At 39.4% G+C, this 27,591-nt stretch overlaps 1 protein-coding gene and 1 pseudogene across 9 annotated transcripts; one reads left to right on the top strand and one right to left on the bottom strand.

The window, feature by feature from the left end:
- Positions 1-1,256: 1,256 nt before the first annotated feature.
- Positions 1,257-13,536, bottom strand: LOC111254811 (sodium/calcium exchanger regulatory protein 1-like). Of its 9 annotated transcripts, none has more exons than XR_015316462.1 (7): positions 10,339-10,782; positions 9,592-9,840; positions 6,666-6,770; positions 4,564-4,643; positions 3,993-4,081; positions 1,637-1,866; positions 1,390-1,505 (listed from the first exon to the last, which is right to left on the bottom strand). XR_015316462.1 is itself a non-coding variant. In XM_022816058.2 (6 exons), the coding sequence occupies exons 2-5, from the start codon at positions 9,727-9,729 to the stop codon at positions 4,039-4,041; spliced, it is 366 nt and encodes a 121-aa protein (XP_022671793.1). In that variant the 5' UTR covers positions 9,730-9,840; positions 10,339-10,780; the 3' UTR covers positions 1,373-1,505; positions 3,993-4,038. The 9 variants fall into 9 exon arrangements, 4 of the variants coding, with proteins under 4 accessions (XP_022671790.1, XP_022671788.1, XP_022671793.1 ...); XR_015316463.1 differs by having other exon boundaries at positions 1,404-1,505; positions 1,684-1,866; XM_022816058.2 differs by lacking the exon at positions 1,637-1,866 and having other exon boundaries at positions 1,373-1,505; positions 10,339-10,780.
- Positions 13,537-13,934: 398 nt separating this feature from the next.
- Positions 13,935-16,190, top strand: LOC111254676 (prolyl endopeptidase pseudogene; annotated as a pseudogene).
- Positions 16,191-27,591: the final 11,401 nt, after the last annotated feature.

The following is a 27,591-nucleotide window of genomic DNA, read 5'->3' as shown; positions in this document are numbered from 1 at the left end:
AATATTCAGCTTTTCCATAAGTTTAGAATTTCTCTAGTGGCTCCAAAGGTGATAATTTATTCGTACTTTTGGAAGACTCAATATTGGAGCATATACGCCTACTGACTTTTGGTCTACCCTATATACTACCCTTAATAGAACCTAGTTAAATTGTTGTAATATAATGTAAATGTAATCCAAATGACAGGCCCAACCGCGCTATAAATCGGAAGCGTTGATACGGTTGGGTCACACAAAAAAGTGGCTTTGCCCACCACACATTATCTGTCTCTTAATGGTATTAATATAATGGTCCCCATGACAGCGCAAAGGAAGCTTCGAATTTTCAACTCTGTTTGATTTAGGCTACGACGGAACAGAAAAAACTGCGTAACACATTTCAAGAACATAGCTGCTAGAGACCACCATACAGCAATTGGTTTTCGTTGTCGAAAGGAAAAATCTGTATGGAGAGAACACTTTTTTGCGTATAATCCGCACGGCTCCATTTCTGCGGCTTACTCGACAGAGTTTTTATGGATTTCTCACAGTAAATTATTATACGCTTATAACGAGATAAGCTTGCAATAGGTGTGAATAAATATGAAGCTCATTAGCGATTTCCCATAGGCTAAAGTAATCATCGAGGTAGCTTTTGATGTCTTAATTGAAAGCCCCTATCGGGAATTCTTTAAAAAAGTCGTCGACTCAGGAGTCTACTCCGAGTACATTTGAAAACAGAATTGTAGCCAGTTGTCTACGTTATCCATGATCGCTAATATGGCGCATATGGTTATGTTTAACACCCGGATCTTACAGCCTATTCCGGATTCCGTCTTTCGAATCGATGATGCTAATAATCTGTAGTTAATTATCGACGGGACAGGCTTGCCTATTTACTCACCACAATTCGAGCACACGTTAAAAATAATTTGGTCAGATGCGGGGATGCCTTTAGCAATGTCGAGCCTGATTCAAACTGAGATCCTTGCGGGATCCACGATATAAGGAGATGTAGGTAAACCTATGCCTTTTGCGAATACTTTCGTGTTTAAATAAGTATTTCTAGATCAGCTCTACTTTAGCCATTGGCAAGTAATTTCTAGCGTTTCATCAGACTCACAAAATTACACTGCTTCAATAAACAGCGTTCATCTGCTAAGTACGATTTCGATTTTTCTACGGATATTTTTCAAGCTATAACTTTGCTAACTACCAACAGTTCGTATGTTTCAACTTTAAACTGAAGAAAGTAAAAAAATAATCAGACGTAACGCTTTGTGGAAAAGTAACTGTGATTTATTTAACTCATCGGTATTATATCTGGAAAGATAAAAGATGTTTTAGTGAAGCTCTACAAATGCTCAACGATCAGATCACGATTCCGAAGATACTGCCTTTGCAAACTTGCTCGTAAAATCGAGGTTCGACATGGGTTTGACCCGTATCGATGCAGGTAAGGAGTAGTTACCCGAGTCTTATCACCTCTAATCTTCGAATTGTAATGTACACGCAAGGATCCTAACCTAGAATTGAACAAAACTGATTTATAGGCACCCGTTGCACACAAGTGATTTTTCGTTTCATCAGTCCGCAACAGTCATGCATATTGAATCATGAAATGATACCTTATTGTGACGAACAATATCGTTATTACCGAAGCCTATGAAGGCTTGCATAGGGGCAGGTGAAGATAAACCTAACTGAACTGGATCCGCGACACAGATTTTCCTTTCCGAACGTTTATTTTCACCGAATACCCTCGACATCAACCCTTAGTTTGCATGAAGCATCAAATGCTTACTATCCATTAGCGCGTATTTTCGGGGTTTATTTAGGTGCTATTTGCCTCTCTATCTAGGCAAAAGCTGGACATGACATCGTTGCCTATTTGAAATCAGTGACAAAGTAGATGGTCTTATGAAATTGTTGCACACAGAAGTATGCACAGTTGAAACAATTACCTAGGAAACGGGATTTTCAGAGTTTTCATATTCGAGTGGAACTACGTGTACGTCACTCTACCTTATCGCAATGATTTACACAACAACAACGATGATACAACAAGGCATTGTGCGGGCCAACATGCATTTTTTCTATCAACACGTTTTCGACGTACTAGCCGAATAGGCTGTACTACAATTGAGCTACAACAAGCAGCTTGGCTGTCGGCCTGTCGTTCATTTTTGTTTTTACTTACGCATTATACACTAAATGAACATGGACGAAAATGTTTCGGCAGGCATATATTGACCTTCCAAGGACATTTTGCGTTTAGCCTTTTCAAAGAAGTTACAGTGAGTTAAATGGTGATGATAGTGGTAGCTGTGAAGATATGTTTCAGCAAAACAACGAACACTTGTCGTTGCGATATCTTTGTATAGGAAGCCATTTCCGAAAACGCCTGTGTTTATCGAACTGGATTTTTTGATCCCGATAAATTGAGCAATGAATACTATCGAAAAATGCCAAATGACGGACATTTTTCAAAATACAAAATAGCAAATTCTAGTATTTTACTGGCAAAATATAGGCGTTATAAATGTCAAATTAATTATGCTTCTATACTGCAATGTTAACGTTTTCGCCCTGTCTACTAAAACAGGTTGTACAGCAAAAAAAAATTATAAAAAATTTAGTAAGCAAAAACCAAATTCACCTAAGTGAAACTGACGGAATTGCTCAACTCGGTTATGAACTCGGTTGATGATCGTTCAGATATTTGGTCTGTTTCGAAAGAATTACATTAAGCCCAATGCACGTGGCAGCGTTAGGGGACGATATGACGTACCTTTAGATACATCTATGCACATCTTCCATGCATAATCATTATTTCAATGGCCGTCAAGCCCACTGTATACACTATGGAACTACGAAATGGTAGTTATTAAAAAGTTGACTGAAAAATTACATTTTCATTAGTTCTTCGTTCTCTTAGTTAAATTAAGCCATCACACTGTACAATACAACGCAAGATTCATTCATTGGCCTCGCTGACACGAAGCTGCAACACGAAAATCAGTAGAAATGATTCAGTCTAGCACTAGCTAGCTAACAACAATGTCATCTTCATAGGAACAACAGTGCCCTGGTTGTTACTAGCCGTGTCGATGGCATTTCTCAATCTCGTGCAGCTTTTGTTTGCCATAGGAAATTGCAATGGTTTTAGAAGGTAACCGAGAGCCTGGCTAGAAAAGCAAGAACTAACAGTGAGAACAAACAAGAGAAATAGTCGCTGGCGGTACTATGCAGTGAGTTATAACAGGACAGAGCGAACGCTACCTAGACGTTCTAGACATGGCACGAATACTTTTCGAATATTTAGAGTATCGGGATTAGTGACAATGTTATGAAGAACGGTGTTATGGGCCGTGACAGCTTACGACGACGACAACAACAAATAAAAACATTTCACAGCCCAAATTCTACTAGCGTTGTTAGTCCGGTAACTAAACGATGTGAGAAATGATCGCAGCTTTGTTTTGATAAAACATTCACTAGATTAACACGCTTGGCGTTACACTTCTCGCTACACTGTAGCTCATATACTATGTTATTAAGATATAGGTAAGTATCTAAGTACCTATCAGTGACCCTGTGTTAGCATTCCAGTGTTTCGGTCGATGACCATTACAAAGAAAATTACAAAATGAAAGGCAGGTCGCAATCAATGAGAAGATTAGGTGACCAGCACTCCACAACGTGACCAGCATGAAGCACCGTCTACCACGGCTTCGAAAGGGGACGATTTACTCGAAGAGCCAATCACGAAATGAGCGTCAGAAGAGAGTTTGTTACATTTTCTATATAATATTCGTTTAGGCTAGGGAATCGTTTATAATGTCAATTTATTATTTCTGATTACTCTACATGAAAAGGGTCAGTGTCTGCATTAAAAGCGATGAAAGTTGACGCATTTTTTAAAGAAAAAATGCGTCAACTTTCTAATGGCAAACAAATATCAATAGAACTCAACATGTAAACGACTGAACAAGCAAATCGGTGTTCTTTACCTATGAGCAGAGGCTCGTCCGTCACTATGCGCAGTTACCGATGTCCTTACAACGTCACTTCAGGTTTCTCCCATTTGAAGATCATGTGCCTTTGTGTAATCAATTATTATAAGCCGATATATCCCCGAATCGGAAAGAGAAGATTGGGGCTATTTTGAGGTTGCTATCTTTATCTACTTCAATCTATAAGGAGCTCAAATATTGGTACGTTGTCATTCAGTTGTTGGTAACGGCAGGCTTATTTTGGTATAGCGGCGAACGCAAATCACGTTCTTGTGTTGAATGCGCGTTATGAGCGTTGATTTCTCTACCCACCTGCGTAAATTACGGAGTTTTAGCAAGTTCAGATGGTCCTGAGATGAGTTTATCAAACAAACAGGCCTATAATACCTTTGACATGTGGTACGACAATATTCACGGTATGCTCAAGCTTTGCAGTTACGATGGCATAATAACTGTCCAGTGGTACTAAAATGATTCCATAGTCCGCAACATGTGCTCACCTGGGATGTGGACCTATAGAAGTGTCAGTATAAGAAACGCCGTAAGTAAAACGAACAAGCTGTATTACCTGGTGATGTTCGTCGGATATTTCGAATCTATCTGGCGCTGTACAAGACATTGATCAACGACGCTGCATACGAACCTCACCTATATATCCAATGCATAAAAATAGAGTTACAAACACATTACAGTCAGCTTACCGAACGTGCTTTACCAGGAGCTGTGTCCAAGCGGCGCTTCGACACTTAGCATCCCTCATGCTAGCGCCGATAACACCACTAGTATTTTACTATAACTTATAATAATAGCAGCTTATATATATATATATATATATATATATATATATATTTTAATATAAACACGCGCAATAGCGTAAATACGCCGTAGAATTCGTATAGGCTAGGCTTACATGATCATTTAACCCCAAAACTTGCTGGGGGAAGATTTGTCCACATCAAAATATTGATAGGCTTATTCTATCGCACGCTATTCGGTCTCAAATTAAGATATATACGTAATATTGTACAGCACAAAGTACAAAGCGTTACAAAGGCCGTGTATCTGAGTTGTATTTTAGAGACTGCTGCGAAGTTGATGTCGTATAACTTCCTTAGTCTAAATTACTTTAGTAATTAAGGAATGGATGTGAAATCAGCTGAAAATACCTTGCCGTATGCAGGATTGCTATGGTTCGACTGAGACGAACTTAACAACAACTACGATTTCTTTACGTGCTTGGACATTGTGTTAAGTTAGCGTTTTGGGATCTGGGAATAACTAACTGCATTACTCGACTCGTGTAACATCTACCTAAACAACGCAAATTCAGAGCTATTAATTGACTTCAGAACAAGAGCATGCGAGGACGTTCTCATGCCAGACGTGCACGATGCGCGTATGATATAAGCCAGACATCCAATTCTCTGAATTCATCAAGCGATCCGGCTGAATTAAGAACCGTTAACACAATGGTAGAACTTACTTCACAATGCATATTCAGCAAAAGATATTTCTGAAATAGAATTAATCTAAAAGTAACTTCATAGCCTTGGGTGATCTGGTGCTAAATAAGTTTTCAACATGCTTCTAGTGATCCACTTCCAAATGACACTACACACTGAGCAAACAGCTAGCGACGGGAGGTGTCACGTTTAATACAAACAGCTGCTTTTTCGTAAACTTTATCGATCGAAACAACTGCGTTTAGTCTGCGATGCTTAATTATATTAGTAGGTTTAATATTGATTGATACCTGGCGTGTCCTACTGCTAGCTTTCGTATTAGTTAAAAAACGAAGAAGAAGTTTTCGCTAGTTAGTTAAGTATAAGACTCTTTCCGCGCTATTTCATCGTAGGTCATATTGGGATAATTGCAGGCATAAAGTTTATTCTTTCCCAATATACTGGACCACCCGTTTAGAGGAAGTTGCGTCTTATATTGATTGCCTAGAATTCTTTTTGTAAAGACTCGTGTAACGAACGAGACATTAAAACTGTTTGTTTCTGGGAAAGTGCACTGCTTTCCATAGCGGAAAAAATCCGAATGAAACGATCTGTGTTCCCATACACGTACCAAGTTAGCGACCGTTCGACCTGGGCAATAAGCTATTAGGTAACAACTACATTTTCGTTTTTATTGCCAGTTGGAAGTGTTTGATCATGATGACGAACGCCGCATTACCTATCGAACCATGAGAATTGCTTACGAAAATAGTAGATATATATTAGCAGCTGAAGTACTATTTATTGGAATAAAGATAGTTCCTGTGGTAAGTTAACAACGCGTGTTTCAAATAGAATACTCAAAGGTCTTGTAATTTGTTTTTGTAAAGGTTAAATTAGGCTAGAAAAAAACGTACGCATCACTAGTATAGAAAGATAATAAGAACGGTGTGAAATGAACAATCGATAAAACGTATAGGAAAGAAACTTACTACCACCATTAATAGTAGACTTCACATAGAAAATCGAAGCTATAATCTTTTTAAATAGAGGCATCTTTACAATAGGATCTATGAGAGAAGTCTGTTCATTTGCTTAATTAGTATCTGGCTAATGTGTCCTATAGTATTTGTACAACACTGACAAGCAATGGTTTATATAAGCGTTGTACTGAGTGGAAAGCAATGCTCACAGACAATTTCCCCCTAGAAATTTTTTTGCTACTAACCTTTTTACCGTTTGGTAATTTCTCGTCGAATTCCTTGCCAATTTCGAATTTCGTCGTCCATGTGTTAGACCAAACCTCGGTACAAATCTCCCATTCACTGTCGTTCTGAATAGAAAAACAAGATTTTTGTATGTAGAATAGTATCTAAACAATAAATAAATACTAAAACAGGTTTCTATGAAATGTATTATAGCTCACTTTGTTTTTTAGTAGTAGGCGTATGTCAACCAATACTGACATGTGTAATCTCTTTGTTAACGATGTCCACGTCGAAAAATTCAAAAAAGAAAAAAACGAAAATCAAATTTTCGGCCAAAAGTCTATAATAATAATAATAATAAAAATATGGGGAATTTTCATTCCTTTTCGCTCTTCCAATTTGTTTGATGGAAATGCTTCTTAAAATTTTTAAAGAAAACAGCGATTATTCGGGCAAAAATAATACCAGAAAAGCGGACGGGCGTAGATCCGCTACGATAAACGACCCAACATGAATCGTTCAAATTTAAAAGGAGTCCTAAATATCAACATCAGACTACAACGTATACATAACATTGTAGATTCCATAAATATGCCTATCAACATGGATCTGCAACGACGGCACAACTGAAGGCTCGAAGATCAAGAACGCCCTGCACGTAAAATGATCACGTACATCCTACTTTCTACAAGTTAAACTGTTGCAACAAATGGTTCTGTAGATTAGTTTGTCACAACGTATTTCTACGATACCCAGATTGAATGCGAATGTGACTTGGGTTAGTTTGAGAGACACTGGGCTGTAGAGATTTCGAACAATCTAGCAGAAACTAAATTAGATACCATTAGAACGCTAGTCCTGGAAAAAGGTTCGGCTACCATGAGAAACAAATTTCTTAGTTCTTGTTTAACACAGTAGGTTGCCATCGGGCAAGTTTCACGGAGATCCTCTAACCTATAAGGGATCGATGAGCAAACTAGTAAGATATCAAAAGAATTCCATGTGCTCGCAATTCTACTGGACAATATCTGCTTTTGTAAGGCACCCTGCCAATATGGCATTTGGTTGAAAGAACCGAAGACACCCATTTTTTCGACTGTCAGAAGACTGAAGCGAGGCTTCGATGCTCAAGGGCGGGCGGGTTAACTTGTCCTGCGCTCCATTGTATGCCGAATCTCTGACCGAAGTAGCTTCATGAAAAATGCCCTCGACGTTCTCACGTGCACCAGTCTGCGTCGTGACGTATGCAGCACGAAAGAACACAAGCAAGTTCCGTGCAGTCCAGCTAACAATTAGCTTTTTCTAAAACATGCAACAACAAGTGTCTTACTTTTCGTGACTCAGATCTCTTCAGTAGGGCGCAGTGCTTCTTAACCTACTACAGCCACCGTCATCAAAAGAGTTTCAGTGGAAGTGCCCATTTTCCTATCTTTGCATTGTCAACGTCGCGACGACTTCAACTTCTTACATACTCGTCGTCAATTTCTTCCCCGAACGCGGCACTTCACTGGTAATAAAGGCCACACTGCGCATACGATGTATTTTTACGGCTTGACTTGAATAACGCACATGTAAAAGACAAGTGTTAAATAATCGGCGTTAGGGGTTGCTGAATTACAACTACAGAGGAAACACTATCTCATAATGGGCTCGGCTGTTTACGCTGCAGCTATGCCAACAAAGAAAGATATGTCCGTCGACAGACTTTCGTCATGTCGTCACGCCGTTGGTTTTAGCTTTGTAGAGATCTTCGTTGTTATGCCCTATAACCTATTTAAATACTGAACGCTTCCGAAACTTCTTTGCCACGCGTCTTCCGTATTTAACGGTGAAAGCTATCAAATTTGTGCGACCTCATTCTCAGGCTGATAAATCACGAGACGTATAGGCAACACTGGAAAAATAACAATGCTAATATTTGACAACGGATAGTTTTTGGTTTCAGTCATTTTTTATCGACACGCTCACGGGTCTGAATCAACTACCTGGCTGGTCGTTGCTATCAATATTATGAAGTGAACGCTAAACACAGACTATTTTTATAATATACGTTCCTGTGTCATACGCTAGAATGCTTGTAGCTACCTTTTTCCTAATACAGAAAAAGAACAGAAGAATACATATATTAGACGTTACAGATTGGGCGCTCTTTCTCAGCAACAATATTTTGTTCTCGGATCAGTTTTTGCTAATTACTCGAGGCAATTTCCAAGCGGAGCCTAGCTCCCATCTTACGGTCGCGATTAAAGCACACAACATACGTATGTCAGTAGATAAACGTCAAGCAAATTTTTCATTCTAGCCCTGCGTGGAATTCCATGTTTACATAAAATTCACAGGTTTATATAGAAAGCACGAATACTGTAACCTTGTGTGACTTGATACGACGTTAGAGCGCTTTTAACAAGCGCACTGGTTTACTTAAAAAGTACATCTTTATTGTCAACCGTTGCAAAAGCCCACATACTTTGTGGGTGGAATCTATAGACGATCAACGTGCCGCTGGATTACGCGCTAAGATACGTTAGAAGCGTTAGTCGTTGACTAAACTTTATAATACGGAGTAATGCAAGTACTAGGGCGATCTTCGGGCGTTAATTTCAGCACTGCGTTAAGAATACAACTCTATATAACCAGATATGACGAGGTTGCTGCAAATCACAATGTTCCAAATGGAAATTTTCAGTGAAATACACTTGCACTGTTCAATATCATGGCCGACCGTAGTGGCAGTACTATATGGTCTTGCTAGTTGTTGGCAGATAGAAACATGCATTGGCCGGCTGAGAGGATATATCGAACATTTCGCGCAATAGATTATTTCATAACAGTCCTCTTAGGTTGAATTATATTAATCCGTAGACTGTTTGATATTTAAAAGCCAACTTAGTTGTGTTACCTATGCAAGTTCTAAAGGGGCTTTAAGCAACGATAGATCAGTCTTACCTTTATTAGTATGGTTAATGTAGGTACAGTTTTAATTGCCAGTTTTCTCATGATTAAGCCGACACCAAACGAAGCCATTAGCGCTTCAAAATCGTCACTGCTCTCTAAGCGCCAAACTCCCGCTAACGAGTCTGCCATGGCTGCATACACCTTGCCAACTAAGTTGCCACCGATTAGAATTTCACGTCGGCTATGCGGCAACTGATTTCTATGTCCGAAAGACCCTTCGTTGTTCTTTTATCCAGTGGCCTGCAATCGATAAGCAGATTCTGCTAGTTCCTATTTTAACTTTTTTTGCTTTAAACGATATTTAAATTTTACTATTTACCGCAGAGTTATGAACTCTTTGGAATTACCATATATATATATATGCGTGTAGATAGTCAATTCGTTTCTTTCACTATATGCGCTTGAGTCTTGTTAGACAGAGCTAATGAGCTGTAGGACAATACGTGTGAAAAACAAGCGGCTCCTAAAGGGAAGAAAGTACCTATCTTTTCATTAATTAAATTATTGCGTCCTTTAGTCAGTGGTAAGGAAATCAACATAGGTTGGTTAAATGTGGAGTTAGGTCCACGCCGATTGGATAGAGAGTGCTATGATGATATAAATAAACGCTTCCGATGGTTGGCTTCCAGCATGAAACAGCATTAGTTTCCAATCTAGACCATCACGTGTCCCTCCCTATAAAGTGAATTTGGTGCACAAACACGTTTTGACTGTAAATTCACAAGATATACCACCCACCATTAAACGTAAAGCCAATACCATTCACATAAACAGTTCCTTTTTTTTCTTTGGAATAAACAGTCGAATCGTCTTGACCTAATGAATTTGCTTGTCTCTTCTGTACAAAGTTCCCTTCATGGGCTTCAAAGATACCATTTATAGATATAGCTTTTCAGTGTCTCAGCACAAGAATTGTGACCAGATTTAAAGTTTGCCGACGGCAGAGCATGTCAAGAGCACCACCGTTTCCGCCATTACGGGAGACACTCGAACGTCTTTGAAAGCAGATTGTCGCAGTTAAGCCAGTATCTGATGGAGCACGTGATATTATTGTATCCAAACCTTAACAAATTCATTTTGTTGACAGACTTCATAAATGCAAGGGCTCTGGACTTAACGATTGTTTCATGTACTTTCGTTTCCACCTGGATTTTACACATATACTTGGTAACAACTACAACTATATATGAGCCGATATTAGATTTTTAACAATTTTTCTTTTATTTTGAATGTAATATAATAGGCGACACCCTGTTGCTGCCAAAAGGTGTATTTAGCTATTGGCAGCCACTGCCTGACACAGACACAATTTACTATTTGCCAAAAGAAATCAACCGAAACAGAGAGTCACCATCGGAGTTTACAAAGTGGTAAATGCATCTTATCAAAAAAAAAAAAATCTGTAAGCAACTGAGCACGGCATGAAGTCTATCAATATTAAATGACGCTTTAGACGCTGCCGACAACGAAGGCGTTAAATGAAATCTACCCAAACTTTTTTTTTTCGCTTTCAGTACGCTGATTTGCAATGAAATCTATCTGTTATTATTAAATCTACTATACATATTTTTAGATACATTCTTACTAAATTTAGAAATGGCGAAAACTTTTTTTGATCATAGAAGCGGCTGCCTTATAGAGGAACACCATTAGTCAAAATATCTTCTAAAATTCTTATAGACAGTAGATTATCTCAATATTAAGCTATCAAGAATTAATAAATGGGCCATCATTATTTTGCCTACAGTTGCTCTCGTAAGTCAATGTACGCGGGCATTTCTAAGTTTTGTATTAATTCTATTGAGCAGATCGCCGATAATGAGAGACTGAAAATTAACTTACATTCGTACCGGTTCTTATCGCCGCGATATTTACGCACCCGTCCTATTATATCGTGGGTCTCCATTGTTAAATGTGAATGTCCTGTTTGTAACTAAAGTCCTGTTCATACAGGTATTGATCGTTTTCGCGCTTTTGGTATCGCACGCTAGAAGATTAGCATGACGCAGCATTATTAAAATCCTCTATTATGGCCATCTTCTATAATTAAAGAAATCATTCAACAGTCCTGAACTATATGTGGAGCACGTCGAAGCTGTTGGAACGATTATTGCAACATCGTTAACAAAAAAGTTATTAAAAAAAAAAATGAACCGGCATCCGCTTTGCAGATTAGCTTTAATGACAAACTTCAGAAAAATACAACTCATCTATTTGACTTATTACCGGACTAGATCTTCCTTAGTTATACGTACTCAAATATATATATATGTGTAGAGTATATGTGCAAAAGAATTTGATAGAGAATGGCAGAGACGGCTCTGTAACGCGTCAGTCGTTCGCTGCCCTTGTTAAGTGACCCTTTAGCTTTGTGAGCAATTTGTTCATTGCTTATTTATATGACAAGCTCTAGTAAACACTTGCCTATTATTTGCAACGATTGAAATTTTTGAAGGACTATACAAATGAAAGTCTCTAGGTTTCAGGACACTCAGGCATATCATCGGTTGTGATGATATTCCGCGTTATAGCTGGTAAGTTCACAGTGATACGAGTAAACAATCAGAGATTGTTAGGGAAAAACATACAATTGTCTTTCCTCTGTCGTCTCTTGAGTACACGACAGCAGTACTTGTTAATACGTCTTATTTAACGTTTTGTAGGAACGACACTATAGATCATACGCTGTCTGGTATTGCGATAGATCTGTTCGCCATCTGACTAAAAGCCAGAATCGTAAAGTTACAAATGAATGAATAAATGTTGTCGCTTTCGGCCTACTGTAAGTTGTTAACCAGTTTTCGTGACAGATAATATTTACGTCGATAATAACGTTCGATCAAATCGCAGCAGTTGCTTGGTAATCTACCTAATAATTTGTCGTTGAATGAACACTGGAAGCAAAAAGAAATACGAGAACACGTGCTTATAATCTGGGTCTCTATTAATTAGACCGTCCACAAATGCAGATTTCTTGGCCAAGTTAATTGGTGTTTTTCCACCGATATGCAGGTAGGGGCTGCTCGTATCTTCATGGCCCCGGTCAAACTTCCTTGAGGTTAAAATATACTCGACGTCCAATGGTGTAACAATAAAATTATAGCGTGTGTTTGTTTTCGTACAGTGGCTGACTTCTCATAAAGCGTTGCGAAATAACCACCTCAGAAAAAATAGGTAAAAAAAAATATAACTTTTACACAACCACTACATAATTATCTTACTGGATTATCTGATCTTCATTGTTGCGTGATGTCCAATAATGATTATTTATGGGCCGTGTTACTCTCCCATGAACTCGGGAAGGAACCAGCATAACGTAAAATCATATACATTTTAAAGCACACAACCAAACTACAGTTTAAATTAAGGTGACGGCTAGATAAAAGCCGTCAGGCGAGGTAATGAAAAAAGGCTGCAAAGTACCTGCTCATTCTTCTTTGCGAGACGATCTTTCTTTTGTAGCGAATTCACCAATTGAACTATAGCCGTATATTGTAGGGACATACCTGTTTTTTTCTGTTCGAAACCGTTATATTCATCGAACGTTTGCGTCGACCGATATCCAATGTCGAGTGGACAACGTTTTGTATCTCATAGTAATGACTAACCATTTGTTGGTCAATACGTAAAATAAACTTGGTCAATCTGTGCGCTGTTTATTTCCGGCGACTGTTACTATCTACGAGCTGATTAAGTGGTCAAGGGTCAATCTGACCAAAGGCGACAAACCGACTCAACAAGCATACACGTGCGCGCACTCTTGGTCCGTATCTTTTTTTAATTCATTTTTCGGAACTCTACGAATGACAGTGCTTGACAAGAAGTCTACTATGTCTACCACCCGTTTTATTAAACGGGTAGTATTTTGCTACAATGAAAGTGTATTTAAAAAAAAATGTTATACGGGGCAACGTACGCAACACGTAGCCACGTTGTTCGTGGCCATAACGGGCGTCAGACGATCTACCCGTGATGATATGTGGCATTTCATTCGCGTCTATGTTTAGCGGTGCCCTCCTCGCGACGATTGCCATCGCGGCCCTCACCCTACGTCACAGTGGGTAGCCTGTCGCCTGCGGTGTCTAGCAGTAACCGACGATCAGTTTAATATTGGCGCGCTGAACAAGCTCAGTCGTCAAGACCAGCTACCGGTCATAGGTAACGGATCTGGGCTTCCAGCTGCTAGAAGCAATAGTGTTCAGACAATAGCTGCACGCGGCCTGTGGATTGCATATTGTGGCATGAAGACAGTGTCCTGACAGCGATAGATAAATATATAGGGTGTAAAAAATACAGTGTTAGTTCTAGGTGATCGAATCGGGGCCGGATTCAGCATGCGACTTTTACCTACGTTCAAATACCCGAAGCCAAGGCGAGCCCAAGTGAAAGAAGTGCTTCACGGAATCGAGGTTGATGATGTATATCGCTGGATGGAAAATCCTGATGCTGATGAAACGAAGGCATTTGTAAAAGCGCAAAATTCTATTTCGAAACCGTTTATTATTAACGAGTGTGTTTCTCGCCAAGAAATGAAAAATGCTCTGAGCGCTGTTTATAATTATGAGAGATTCACCGCGCCACGAAAAGTTGGCGCTTATTATTACTACAATCATAATAGTGGGTTACAGAATCAGTCGGTGATTTATCGAAAAAAAGAACTCAGTGATGAGTCAGCAGAAGTTTTCCTTGATCCTAACGTTTTCTCGGAAGACGGTACTGTCGCCATAGCAGGTGCATATCCTTCGAAAGCTGGCAACTATTATGCTTACGCCATTTCGAAGTCCGGCTCTGACTGGAGAACGATCTACATAAGAAGAACTTCCGACAAACAGGATCTGCCTGATCGAATTGAAAGGGTCCGGTACTCAAACATGGCATGGGCGCATGATGAGAAGGGTTTCTTTTATGGACAGTATCCCGATTGGAAAGGGCACGATGTGTCGGGTACCGATGCCAAAGCAGCGGAAAACCAAAAAATCTACTATCATCGGTTGGGCGGAAATCAAAGCGAGGATATACTTGTGGCCGAGTTTCCGGATCACCCTCGATGGAGAACTCGTGTCGATGTTTCTGATTGCGGAACGAAGCTTATCCTCGAGACATACGCAGATCTCGTCAGTAACATGGTGTACGTCGTCGATATTTCATCGGAGCTCAAACCACTTCCACCGCTGAAAACAATTAGGGGCACGTTTACCTCAAAACTATCGTACATAACTAATGATGGGGATACCTATTATTGGCGAACTAATATCGATCGTCCGAATTACGCTGTGATCAAACTCAATATCAACGAACCGGAGAAATGGGAAGAGGTCATTCCAGAGGACCCAAAAAGGGCCTTGGTGTCGGTTGACGTCAGGGGTCGAAACAAATTTATCGCCAGCTATATTGAAGACGTTGCCACAGTGATTGAGATTTTCAATATGAAAGGAGAACGACTACAGAAACTACCCTTTGACATCGGAAGCATTACTTTGGTGAGCGGCGAACGACATTTGTCGGAAGTGTTTTTTCAGCTTGTCTCATTTGCTAACCCAACGATAGTCTATAGATGTGAGCTGGATCGAACCCCACTTGCTCAACTGGTCGAGTACAAAAGAGTTGAGTTAAAGTCGTGGACAACTGAGGATCTGAAATACAAGCAGGTGTTCTTCAACAGTGCTGACAATACAAAGATACCGATGTACATAATGCATCGCGCCAATCAAACGCCAAGTCGTTCTAACCCCGCACTGATGTACGTGTACGGTGGATTCGGTACATCGTTAACACCGACGTTTTCACTATTCAACCTCATGCTTGTTTACACACTCGGTTTCTTTGTGAGCATTGCTAACGTTCGCGGAGGCGGTGAATACGGCGAACGGTGGCACGACGCCGGCCGTTTGAGGTATAAACAAAATACCTTGGACGATGTTCACGCAGCAGCAAGATTTCTCGTAGAGAACAATTATACGTCTGCGGCAAACCTAACGTTGACAGGCCGCTCGAATGGCGGCTTCGTTACGCTAGCCAGCGTGAATCAACGACCAGAACTTTTTGGGGCAGCAATTGCCGGCGTTCCCGTTGCAGATCTTCTAAGGTTTCACAAGTTTACTATTGGCCACGCATGGGTGTCGGACTATGGTAGCCCGGACAACGCTACTGAGTTCGCATTCATTCATCGCATATCACCTTTACACAATATACCACAGTCTCTGGAGAACTACCCCGCTTTGCTGATTACAACTGCCGACCACGATGATCGAGTTGTGCCGTCTCATTCACTAAAATTCATAGCGGAATTACAGTATCGTGCGCAGAGTCAAAGTAATTTCCACATGAACTCTACGATCAGATCGTCAGTTGAATCTAAAGAAAATCGTGAGCAAACGGGGAAACCCAACGATGACGCTTTGCGACCCTTTTTATCCCTAATCGATACGAAGGCCGGCCATGGGGCGGGTAAACCAATTCATAAACGTATCGACGACATTGTTGATCAGATGTGCTTCCTCATGAACTCATTAAATCTAAGCTATGATGGTAGCAAATTCAAGGATGCAATTAAAAAGGCATCTACGGTCAAAACTAGTTTTATTGAATGATTTGTGATGCCTTTACTATGAGCTTTCTTCAAGGTCCCTATTGCCAGTCAAATGTAAAGGGGAAACACCTATCACTGGCCATAAGCTATACAACGTATGAGGTTACAAGGTTGCTCATACAACCTGAATGATCAAACGTAAAAAATGACAGCTGACAGGCAGTAGCAGTGAGGATACGTCTCTAGCCATAGATGAACGCTTACCTCTACCTATTAGTTTTCCACAATGCATGCACAGAGTGATGACGTTTTCTGTAAAAGCTATCCGGCATATAGTTACGTTCAAACTACTAGTCTTCGCTTTGTTCACAGCTTTCTGAGCTATCATAAAATAAATCGACTTTTTTGCGCAGTGTGTTTTCAGCGTAGATATTTCTGACTGTGGAACAAAACTTACCCCCGAGACTTCAGTAAGAATTTCGTTAGCAACATGTCATTTTGTTGCTAATATTTCATCATGAATCGATGCTCGTCTACTACACTACTTTGATATGTCGCGTGTCTTTTTTAAACAATGTATTCCTTTTTCAGTTTCTTAAGGCCGTTTTCAAATCAATCGCGTCTGTGTTTTCATTGCAGTACGCGTAGCGCAAGTTGAAACAAAGTAACTGAATCATTAGATAATTTTTTACTTCTATGCACGTCTTTAAATATGATCAAGCTAACGCTACACGCCGGAATTTGCATAGGGTTTTTGAGTCAGTTCATTAGTACCTATTCTTTTATTTTGATCTATTCACAGAAGCTTTCGCACTTTTTGATATGTGTCAAAAGCGGTTCATATAGAATTAAGGATGAAAGGAAGCACAGCCTTACCCTTATAAATTTTTAAAATACATACAGTTTTCTACCTGCCGACTACTACACTTACCGATTACTACAGCTACTTTGGAATAAACAAATGAGCTGGCACTTAGCAGTATCCTATTATTCTATACTCGTCAGGCTAAACCAAAAAAAAAATAGGTAGCCCTTGACTGAAACGTATGCATGAAGCTTGAAAACATGTATGTAAGCGATTACCGAAATGTTGCTACGGGTGCAAAAAAGGAAACTTCCAGCAGTTTACTATGATGTCATTTAATCTAAGGGCCTTGCCAGCTAAGAGACAATACCCGTACGTGATCACAAAGTCAACAAAATCACTGTTTTACATATATACAATAGGTCCGTGAATAAAGCGAGACTAAAGGGTAAATCTATAATTTCTACCGGCACTGTCTATTTTGCTCTATCAGTGTGACGGAACGTTTATTCTAATGGCTTGACAAATCATAGTGGGCAAATTAATTACGGATGGTGGACTAGAACCGCAAGATCCTGCAACAGCTGCATTAACGTCCTAGACATTTTTCAGTTAGTCCAATGGTGATGTTTGCAAATCAGCTGGATCCCATATGTACTCGTACATGTTATCTTTAAAGAGAGAAAATAATACTGGCGTATTTCAGCATCGTAGGCGATAGTACGTCTGTTACGGGCTCCTTGATAAGACTGACAAATCTACAACTGTTTAGTGGTAGCCCCGCGAACACCTAAAACTGATTTTTGTAATTTAGCTCGAGGCCAGGTAATGAAGTTGTTAGTTGCAAGCTCTTAAAAGCCGATGCACCTTAACTTTATTAAAGTTAATGTTTATTCTCAAACCAATTGTATCTTTTCGTACATACAAACCCAAGGTAGAATGTGTATATATATATATATAATACGGTACAGTTGGTATAAGCTGTGACGATAAGCTCAGCAGCAACAGGGTTGAAAACCGCGAGAGATCCGCATTGCCCCACATGATGTTCTTTATGATTTGGGCGAAGGGCTCTTATTGTGCGACCCAGTGCCTGATAGACATTTCATTTTCCTGTTGAATTAAGGCACGTAGACATTCGACACAAGATGAATCGACCCATTTGTAACCCATATCATTTACATTTAAATATTAAATTTGCGGAAGCGCGTCAAATTCAACGATAGGAATTCATGTTTTATTATGGTAAGTTTTCTTTGCAACTCAGAAATGGGTGATCGGTCCAATTAAAATCATGTTAAATCTCTTCGCGGCGCAAAACGATGCTAGCCTGATCGCATCGGCGAAATTCGCTGCGGCTTTAGGACAACAGTTCACCGTAACCTTGGCGTACATGTAGCCAAGAAACTGTATTAACACAGCACCATTGTATAGTCTGCAGAAATCTAATTATTATATACGGCCGACGATAAAATAGATTGGGTGCCAAGGAAGTATTTAGTTTCCAAGCTGACCTCTTTGACACGGGTTTTTTTTATCAGCAGTCAAGCATCCAAATCAGAGCACGGTAAAAGAAGTGTTCTATACGATGGACTAGAGACCCCCCAGCCTCGATGAGATAAAGGCATTTGTAGCGGAACAGAACTCCCTCTCGAGGTCGTTCGTTATTGACAACTGCGCTTTCCGAATTTAATTAAGTGGTGCCCTCAACGCCTTTTATGATTACAAAATACTTACAGTGTCTATAGTTCAACCAAAATTATTACTAGGATCACGACAGCGGGCTACTAATCACTTCTTTATCGGAAGGAACAATCACATAACAAAACGGCACACGTATGTAATTTCGTGTTTTATCGGAAGACGGCATGGGCGCTCTCACAGCCACTAACAAACATCCCAAATATGGAAACTATTATCCATACTTTATTTCAAGATATGGTTCTAATTGACGTACGTAAAAAAACCTTGGACAAACAAGATTTGTTTCACAAGGTCGGAAAATTCGTTTCTAGAATCTGATATAGAATATCTGATATCTTGTACATGAACAGGATAAAACATGTCGGAAGCAGATGTGAACTTGGCGGAAAATCAAATGATTCACCAATGCCGGTTAAGAATGAATCGCGCCGAGGCCGCAACACTTGTTGCCAAATCTCCAGGGCATTTCAATTGGAAGGAAGTCCAGCTTTCACCTTTCAAGCTATTGAAAGGAGCTGATACTAAGAAAGCAAAAGATTTCCAAGGCAACGCAGTATATGTCGCTGACATTTCATAGGAAATCAATAAACTTCTATTATTTAGGACAAGTAGGGGGACTTTTTGGTTAGTGTTATTTCATATGAATGATGGTCGACTAAATTGTGCGGTTATGAAGTTTGAAACCAACGAGCCTGTAGCACGGGAAAAGATCATTTCAGAAGACCTTAAATGAGCCTTAAGTCACTTGAGGCCAAAGGTCAAGCCGCATCGAAGATGTGGCCAATGTTGTTGAGGCTTTCGATAAAAGAAAATCGGCGACCGCAAATCGTTTGACATCAGCAATGCCTACCTATCGATTAGGGAGCGGAAATTGCCAAAAATCTTTTTCAAACTTGGATAAGGCTCCATCGGTTGAAATTGCTGGATGTTAACGCGCCGAATTACAGCCATGACTAACGGCGAACTTCGGTTACAAGCGAGTGTTCTTTAGCGGTTTGTTAATTTTTCACTGGGCGAAGCAGACGCCAAATCCTTTCACCCCCAACTCCCCTTCACACGTACGTGGTTTTTGGTACATCGTTGACGCCTGTTGAACCTATCACTGTTAAACTCGCGTACACCCTGGGTATCATTGTAAGTATTGTTAACGTTCGTGGAATTGTACAGAGGTGGACAGTAATGGCATGGCTCGCGGCGCTCGTCTTGCGCATAAAGAAAACATTTTAAACGATGTTCACGCAGTAGTGAGATTTATCTTATATAAAAATTATACATCAACGGTGACTGAGCGATGGTTTCGTTACGCTGACTAGCGTGAATGAACGGCCGGAGCTGTTTTGTGCAGCTATCATTGGCATTCACAGGTTTATAATAAGTCACATATGGGTTTTGACCCGTAATATCCCGGGCATCCGTTTTTACATCGTCTATCGCCTTTGCACAATAGACCGCAGTCTTCTGGAGATTACCGATTTAAGCAGAAGATGACGATAAAGAAGCCGAACTATATTTCTTGCTTTAATTGAATCGAATGGAACATCGGCGATATAAGCGATATACTAGATATAATGTGCCTTCTTAAAAATTCACTGGACTTCATATATGATGGCAGCAGATTTGACAAGGCATCCGAAATGATAACAAATAAAATATGGACCAGTGGGCTCCATCATTCTTAGGAGACTAACATTTACTTAACCAGTTCTGTAAAATACCTATTACTTAGGTTATCTGTATGTGTGTGTTTATACTGCGTCGGTTTCAGTTCTACGTTGCTCTTTTTTTTTTACTAAATACAGTGTTAAAATGTATTCCATTTGGCTGAGATTTCAATTGCAAAAGACGAAAAATCGATTTCTATTTTTCCCCGCATAACAACTATAGTTTCACATTGTTTTAAAGTCACCAGTTGCTTCCTTGATTTTTTGTACCTTTATATCGGCTTCTGCTTACTGTAAGAACGTATTTGATTTTTATCTGTATTTCTGTTTATTAAAAATTATTCAGTCTCATTGTTTGTCTTTAAAAATCTACTCAGGCCAGGTTCACGCTGCTGAAGTAATCTTACATTTAAATTTCTGTATATATTGACGATTTTTTATGGTCAATTTGAGCTTCATAGTAATGGTTATATAGTAAATGCTAGTTAACTCGAATCCTTATGAAATGATACTTTTGTTGCTTGTATGATGTCTTGTTATATAATTGTTGGATTGGAAGGTTTTACATTTGTGCATTTGCAATGGGTCGCTTGTGGTTTGTATCTGCCTTATATAAATAACTTCCTTGTGTAGTATGTATCATTGATGGGACATAACGTAGCAACTACCCAAAGTTTCGAGTGTTACGTCCGACGTTAGACCCTCGGCTGGCTGGTTCCCAGTAACGTGTCTGGCTATGCCCTGGTGCGAACCTACGCCAAGATTAGCGGGCAGATACGTTACTCACTAGGTTTTCTTGGGAAGCAGCGAATTCTTCAGTCACTTTATATGTATAGTGTCGTTCAGTCACTATACATATATGCGTGTGTGTATGCATATGGAACAACGAAAGACTAGCGCACTGATGAGTTGAAGACTGACTAATTAATTAACAGGTTACTGCAGCTCTAGTATACTAGTATCAGGTGTACGGGTTTACGTGTATGTTTCACTGCGTTCTTCGACATTATGTGCCCTGATAACTAATGTAATGTCTCTTTACGCGGATTTCGTGTTGCCCTCATCAGAATACTACGATAACTGTGATTCCATATGGGTGCAGATACCTGGGTGTTGAGGGTCTCTTGTTTTCGTTTGGTTAATTAAAAAATTAATGTTTTCTGAATCGTAAAATTGGTTGTTTTTGTGACATCACTGTCGAGCGTCCGAAAGCATTTGCCTTGTATCAATTTAATATTATTAATTATCGTTAATTTTACGAGTCATGGCTTTTCACAAGCATTACATAATGCAATCATATTTAATAGATAAGTAATACATCATTTAGCTTTGACTATATAAAAGCAAAAACTTACAAATTAAATAATCGACGATGGGTAATTGTGCCTGCAATCTGATATATCTATCGAAATATAATGGTGCTTATACTCAGCCAATGTAGCCGCACAGTAATTTCTTAATGAAATTGAAAGTGCACCGTTTTGAGCGCTCTAATTTGGCTTATTATTCATGGAGAACTGACACACTCATTCATATTTGGGTATTGCGACTGAACGTCGTCGTGGAGACATATTTTTGTATAGCGCGAGATTTCACGGGGCCTGAAAGGAATGCTTGTATAATCAAGACCGGGGATGGAAGGCCCGTGTTTGAACAAAACCAAAGCATTTGTTACAGCGCAAACCGCCGTCTCGAAAGTCTCGCAACACGGGCGACTGCGCATTTCGTGAATAATTGAAGGGGGCTCTCAACGCCGTTGTACAAATATGACAAATTTCACCCGTTAGAAAAGTTAATGATCGTTACCACTACCGAAGTTACCGTAAATGTGGCTGACGGTTCACTTTTTAACGAAACCTAAAAAAGTATTAACTGCTACGGATGAACTGTCTTAAAGCACCATCCACATAGGAAGCACCATTGACAAGCAGAACCTGTCTGATCAAATAAAAAAAAAGCTTCGTTCCGACGGTATAGCACGGACATGCAACGAAAAACGATTCTATGGACGGGATCAGATTTCAGATCAGACACCGCGAAACAATGAGGAGTAATCGTTGTTTAGGCACAAACTAGGTCTAGAATAAATACTTACGATAAGCTTTTCCGGTAGGTTTCAAAGACAAGTGTTTCAAATTGAAAAGAAGCTTATCCTCAAGACTGAAAACCTATCACCAACCTGAAGCTATCTATAGGAAACGCAATTTACAATTGTTCTATCTGGCGAACAACAACGATATCAATTGATCCAACCGAGCCAATATTGGTTCTCTAAATTTTGCAGTTGCTAAATGTGGTACGAGGTAAAAAAAAAACCGAGAAACGAGAAAAAAATCAGTTGAGATTACCTTGAACGAGTCAATTAAAATCTGAGGTTGGGACAAACCCGTTGTGATGAACATCTTCGAGATTTTTAATATAAAGAGCGATAATGGCTGCTAAAGCTACAGACCAAGGATTAGAATTTCTCGGAAGCTTTTTACAATTTACATTATCCATTAATCCGATAGTAAAATTTAGGTACGGCCGTTTGGCCTTAGAAACAAAATTCTTGGACAATTTTTTTGACACAGCCAAGTTTGGTGTCCAGAACTTCTGCTACGAACTTAACGCCGGAAGCTCGAATTGTGGCTCTCTTATCTTGTCCAGAATCAAGCGCCAAATAGAGTTATTTAAAAATGTTATTTCTGTTGTTCCCATTATAGATCTTTTATGGTCCCATGAATTAATTGACCACGGGCGAGCTTTGCATTGCGACAGACCGGGAAATAGCACAGTTCCCTTTTTACAGCGCAGATACCCTTTACACGAAATACTCTAGTCTCTCAAGAACTACTCCGTTCCACTAATCACACCTGCAGACTACGATGATCAAATTGTCTCTTACCTTTGCTAGACACTCGTAGTATATTTGAAACATCGCGTTCAAAAATAGAATAATTTAAATTAACTGTATTAAATAATGGAAGAAAGGAAACGCCCAATGCAAAATTTGGAAATAGATCATTCATATATGTATTGAGCGTACTGTCCTTAAAGAGTGTATAAACAGGAATCCACTACAGCTGACCTGTTTGCCGACAACTTCGAGGCCATCGAAAGGTCCACTAGAGAAAAAAAAACACTAGATAAGTAAGATAATTAATTTGGAAAGGTAAAATTTTAAAGAGATGGTCTTTTTTATTTCTCTTATAATACCTAACGTTTTTCGCTAGTTTTTTGTCTTTGTGAAAGCTATGTACCGGTCTTAACATATCAAAGGCGTGTAGATAAAAAAGAGGCTTTCCGCATGCGTGTATTGATAGGAATGCCATTGGTAGGATAGCCCTTCAAAGAATACCTTCTGTTTTTTTCCGTATCTAGCACGTCTAGCTAGATGCAGCGTGTTCACACAATTGCCTTTTCGCTTTTAACTTGTTAACAATAATAACAATCAACTTATTTCCAATATTTGCCGCATATTTGCGACGATTTATTAGTATTATTTTTATAACATATAGGGTAGCATAACTTATTCACGCCAATATATGGTTATAATAGGACTGAAATGTTCATTATAAACCTATGCAAATCGCAGTACAAGTTAAGAATCGTAAAGTTAGCTTTAAACATGGCCCGAGTAAGGGCAGCTCGTTTTTGGTCATAACCTGGAGCACGCTATGGAGGAATAAAGAAGTGAATCTAGGTTCAGACGCATGGCTTAAAACTATTCATCCATATAAATGATACGGACAATAGCTGAACTTGTAATAAAAAATTTGTTTGTAAAAATAGCGTTTAGCAATAATGGTTATGTTTTCTTTTGCACAATCATCATTCAGCAGTCTTGCGCAGTCCAACTAGCAAAAGGCTCTTGTTCTTAAAGTGTGTTCTAAGCACAGCATGATGCCATGAAGGTAAACATGCCGTTAATGTTTTCAACAGAAAAACTACAGTGGAAAATAATCTGACTTCACTGCCACGGTATCAAAAACAACTGAAATGAACACTAATTTTTTTGCAACTGCCTAATTACATTATATCAATGTTGTATTTCTAAATTTCGCTCCTATTTTCAGGCAGACAAGCTCTACTTTGCGCCACGTTTTAGCGCCCTTAACGAGTTCGATTATTTTCGTCGAAAGTAAGAGAACTGACCAGGGTAATAGTCTAGAACTACCAAAAACTACCCTCCACAGCAGCTGCCATAAACTAGGCAATACATATATAATTCTCTCGATAGATGTTCGCATGGCGAAAACAAATTGTTTGCCTGAAGTAGATTTTCAAATAACTCCAACCCAAGCTTGTAGAATGCGATCAAACTAGATCATGGCATGTACGCAGTATGTATAACTATCGTGAATACTTTAGGCTGGTTGCAGCCTATACTTATAAGATATATGCGACTCTGGTGATATCCGTACGCCCAACTTTGCTCTTGCTGTAGCTCAAACTGAAGCTATAAAACGTTATTAGTGGTATCACCACTGTGACCATCTCGACAAAACCCAGTCTTGTCATTCTGATATAGCTATCGTCAAGATATTTCGTATACGAAAGCCAAAACAAACTCTTTCAACTTCTGCTATGCGCAATGCAGTCACAAACGAAATCGAGTGAATAAGATGGAATTCACCGAAGGTAAAATGAATTGCATTCAATTTGCTTTAGCAAATTGCTTGGCTTTGGAATTTTTATTTGGGACATACCACGTCCTTGAGCTATAGTATACGCGTTATGTATTTACTTGTGTGAGATAAATTTCCTACACAATTCAAGATTGTTTCAAAAAGTGCTGCGATCGTTCTAAGTTCGTAACTGACGATCTCAAATTCTATATAAGACGCTTACCAACGAAATGTGTATATACTGTGAATCTTCTAATATATTTACTACTGACCGATTAAACAGAATTTGACGTATGCTACATTGTCTTTGACGGTTAATAAGGAAAAAGGTTTTGCTGCCAATGATTTGAACACAGTCGTTAGGCTTGCGTTAAGCTGAAAATTGCTAGCAATTGTGTTTACGGGCCGGCAATGCAACACACAAATATGTAGCAATTAACGATTGCACACAATGTAATTCTCTCTGCTGGTTAAGCATAGCCTTGGTCCGTAAATAGCGACATGATCCGCCAACGGTAAATGACGACAGTGAAATGCGGAACGGGAATACTTGATAATAATCTGCTACACAAACCAGTGTATCTTTTATTTTGGTTGATTTTTCAAGTGTACAAAAAAAATGTTCAGTATATACAGCATTCGAAAAAAATCTCAAGTAACCATCAAATTATTTATCCATAAGTATGGCTGTATTAAATATTAATTATTGAATAGAGGATCTTTCTAAGAAAAATTCTAAAAATATACAGAAAATCGCCAAGCGAAGTTGTCTTTAGAGTGAACTAGGGCAAACACAACAAATAGATTTTTTTAATATAATGCATATATTTTATATGTATATGTAATACATATAATACATCAGGTAAATTCATAGAAATTACTAATTCTTATACGATTCCCACATAGTTTATCAGTACCACATTTGACAAGTTTAAGATACGGCACAATGTGTTAAGTATGATGATAGAGATTAAATGTATGATAGCAAGTCATTATGGCATAAAATAAAGAATACCCTGCATCACCATTCGCTGTACGACGGACTGGGTCCATAGATCATAGAACTATACGGGCATCTATTGTTTCAGAAATTCTAAAATCTCATTGATAACTGTTCCTGAAGGCTATTGGCGTTAAAATTGTCGAATAAATCTGTATACGTAAATCGTTTTCTTCTCTGCGCGTATTATATTTATGGTGCGGCCAAGGAAATACATTATCCAGTAGTAGTACTAATGGTCACGATAGTGCGACTCATCCTGTAGTTTGAAGACATTATTCAATACCTACTGGACTCATTTTTTGCCATCGACTTACTTCGTCGATTTAAAACGATGCCGTCAACGACCTCATGCTGAGCTGCGTTCCTTTTGTCTTGATACGAGTGTGGGTCATTTAATTACCTAAAACCCAATTATTGACAGACAATCAGAGTTGTTGCCAAGGGTAGTGTCTCTTGTCTACCTCCAACGCAAGTGTTATAACAATTACACAACTATACTAAAATGGAGAGGTTAATCTTTGAATCTGATCTGAGCCACAATCGAGTCGTAAGTAAACCTCTTTTTCTTAAGTTCAAATGCTAGCTAGGTATATTGAAGGCAATCAAGTGTGTTGAACTTTACAATCTTTTATTTAACATCTCTTATCCCGTAGACAAGAATGTAACCAACCAAAGATACGTTTGTCGACTAAGTACATACTATTGCTATCCAGATAACATAGCCGACTTGCCAGACTTTTATCAATAATGGTAAGAAGAGGTGACAACTCCTATGTTAGAGATTTTAGTGGCCCATTAATGAGACGATAGCCTATTAGTGCATTTATCCGCCGGCACCGGCTCGGCGATTTGTTCTCATATCTTCTCTTACTCGTTTTTGTGAAGGTCGTTCTCAGAAAATTCGCGCGCTCTGGATAGCGGACGCCCTATCCCTCGCTAAACAACGGAACTAAACCATCTGAACTTCAGCCGCATATTCCAAGATCGTCTCATTACCAGCCCGGTACCAATAGCGGTTAGTGACGTTCTAATGTTTTGCTGTATCCACAGCCGTCGTCGTCGACAGTGTTGTTGTTGACGCTTGCCTACGTGTTCTTTCTGAATGCGTATATGACGCGAGGTTGTTGTGAGAGAGGTAAAGTGGTCCCTTTATCCGTCCAATAGCAGCTGATTATCTGTCGTTGTTGCGCAGCCCTGGCCGTCCTGCCGGTACCGTTTGGCTGTACCCGTTCGTATTTAATTAGGAATCACATGTACAGCTGTCCTCTCAGCTATTATTTCCCTTGTAGTTACTATTTCTAGTTTAGCTGGTCATGAATTATTACTGAATACAGAGAACACTCGTCGTCGAAAGAACACATTTTTTCCATTTTATATGTGATATTGTAGCAAACTTTTTATTGTAGCGTAATCTGCGGCAGAGTTCTTGTGAAACAACGCTGCGCTCTCCGACGACGAACATCGCCTTCGCGAACTTCAGGCTTCGCTACTGCCCAAACGGGTGAATTGTCGTCGATAGCAGAATTGCCTAGCACCTATAGCCGAACAAAGATACTTGGTGCTCTTAATATCCATTAAGCGTCAAGCATAGTTTACTGCCCTAGGATCGTGGTTCTAGTCAAGCGTTTCGCAGTGATTGATGTGCTCGTGAGCTCTCGCAGCACTGCCGAACGGGAAGA

Source organism: Varroa destructor, unplaced genomic scaffold (assembly GCF_002443255.2).
Source record: "Varroa destructor unplaced genomic scaffold, Vdes_3.0 BEIS01000007.1, whole genome shotgun sequence".
NCBI lineage: Eukaryota > Metazoa > Arthropoda > Arachnida > Mesostigmata > Varroidae > Varroa > Varroa destructor.
Note: the sequence above shows the minus strand (reverse complement) of the source record. Positions and strands in the feature narration are given on the sequence as shown.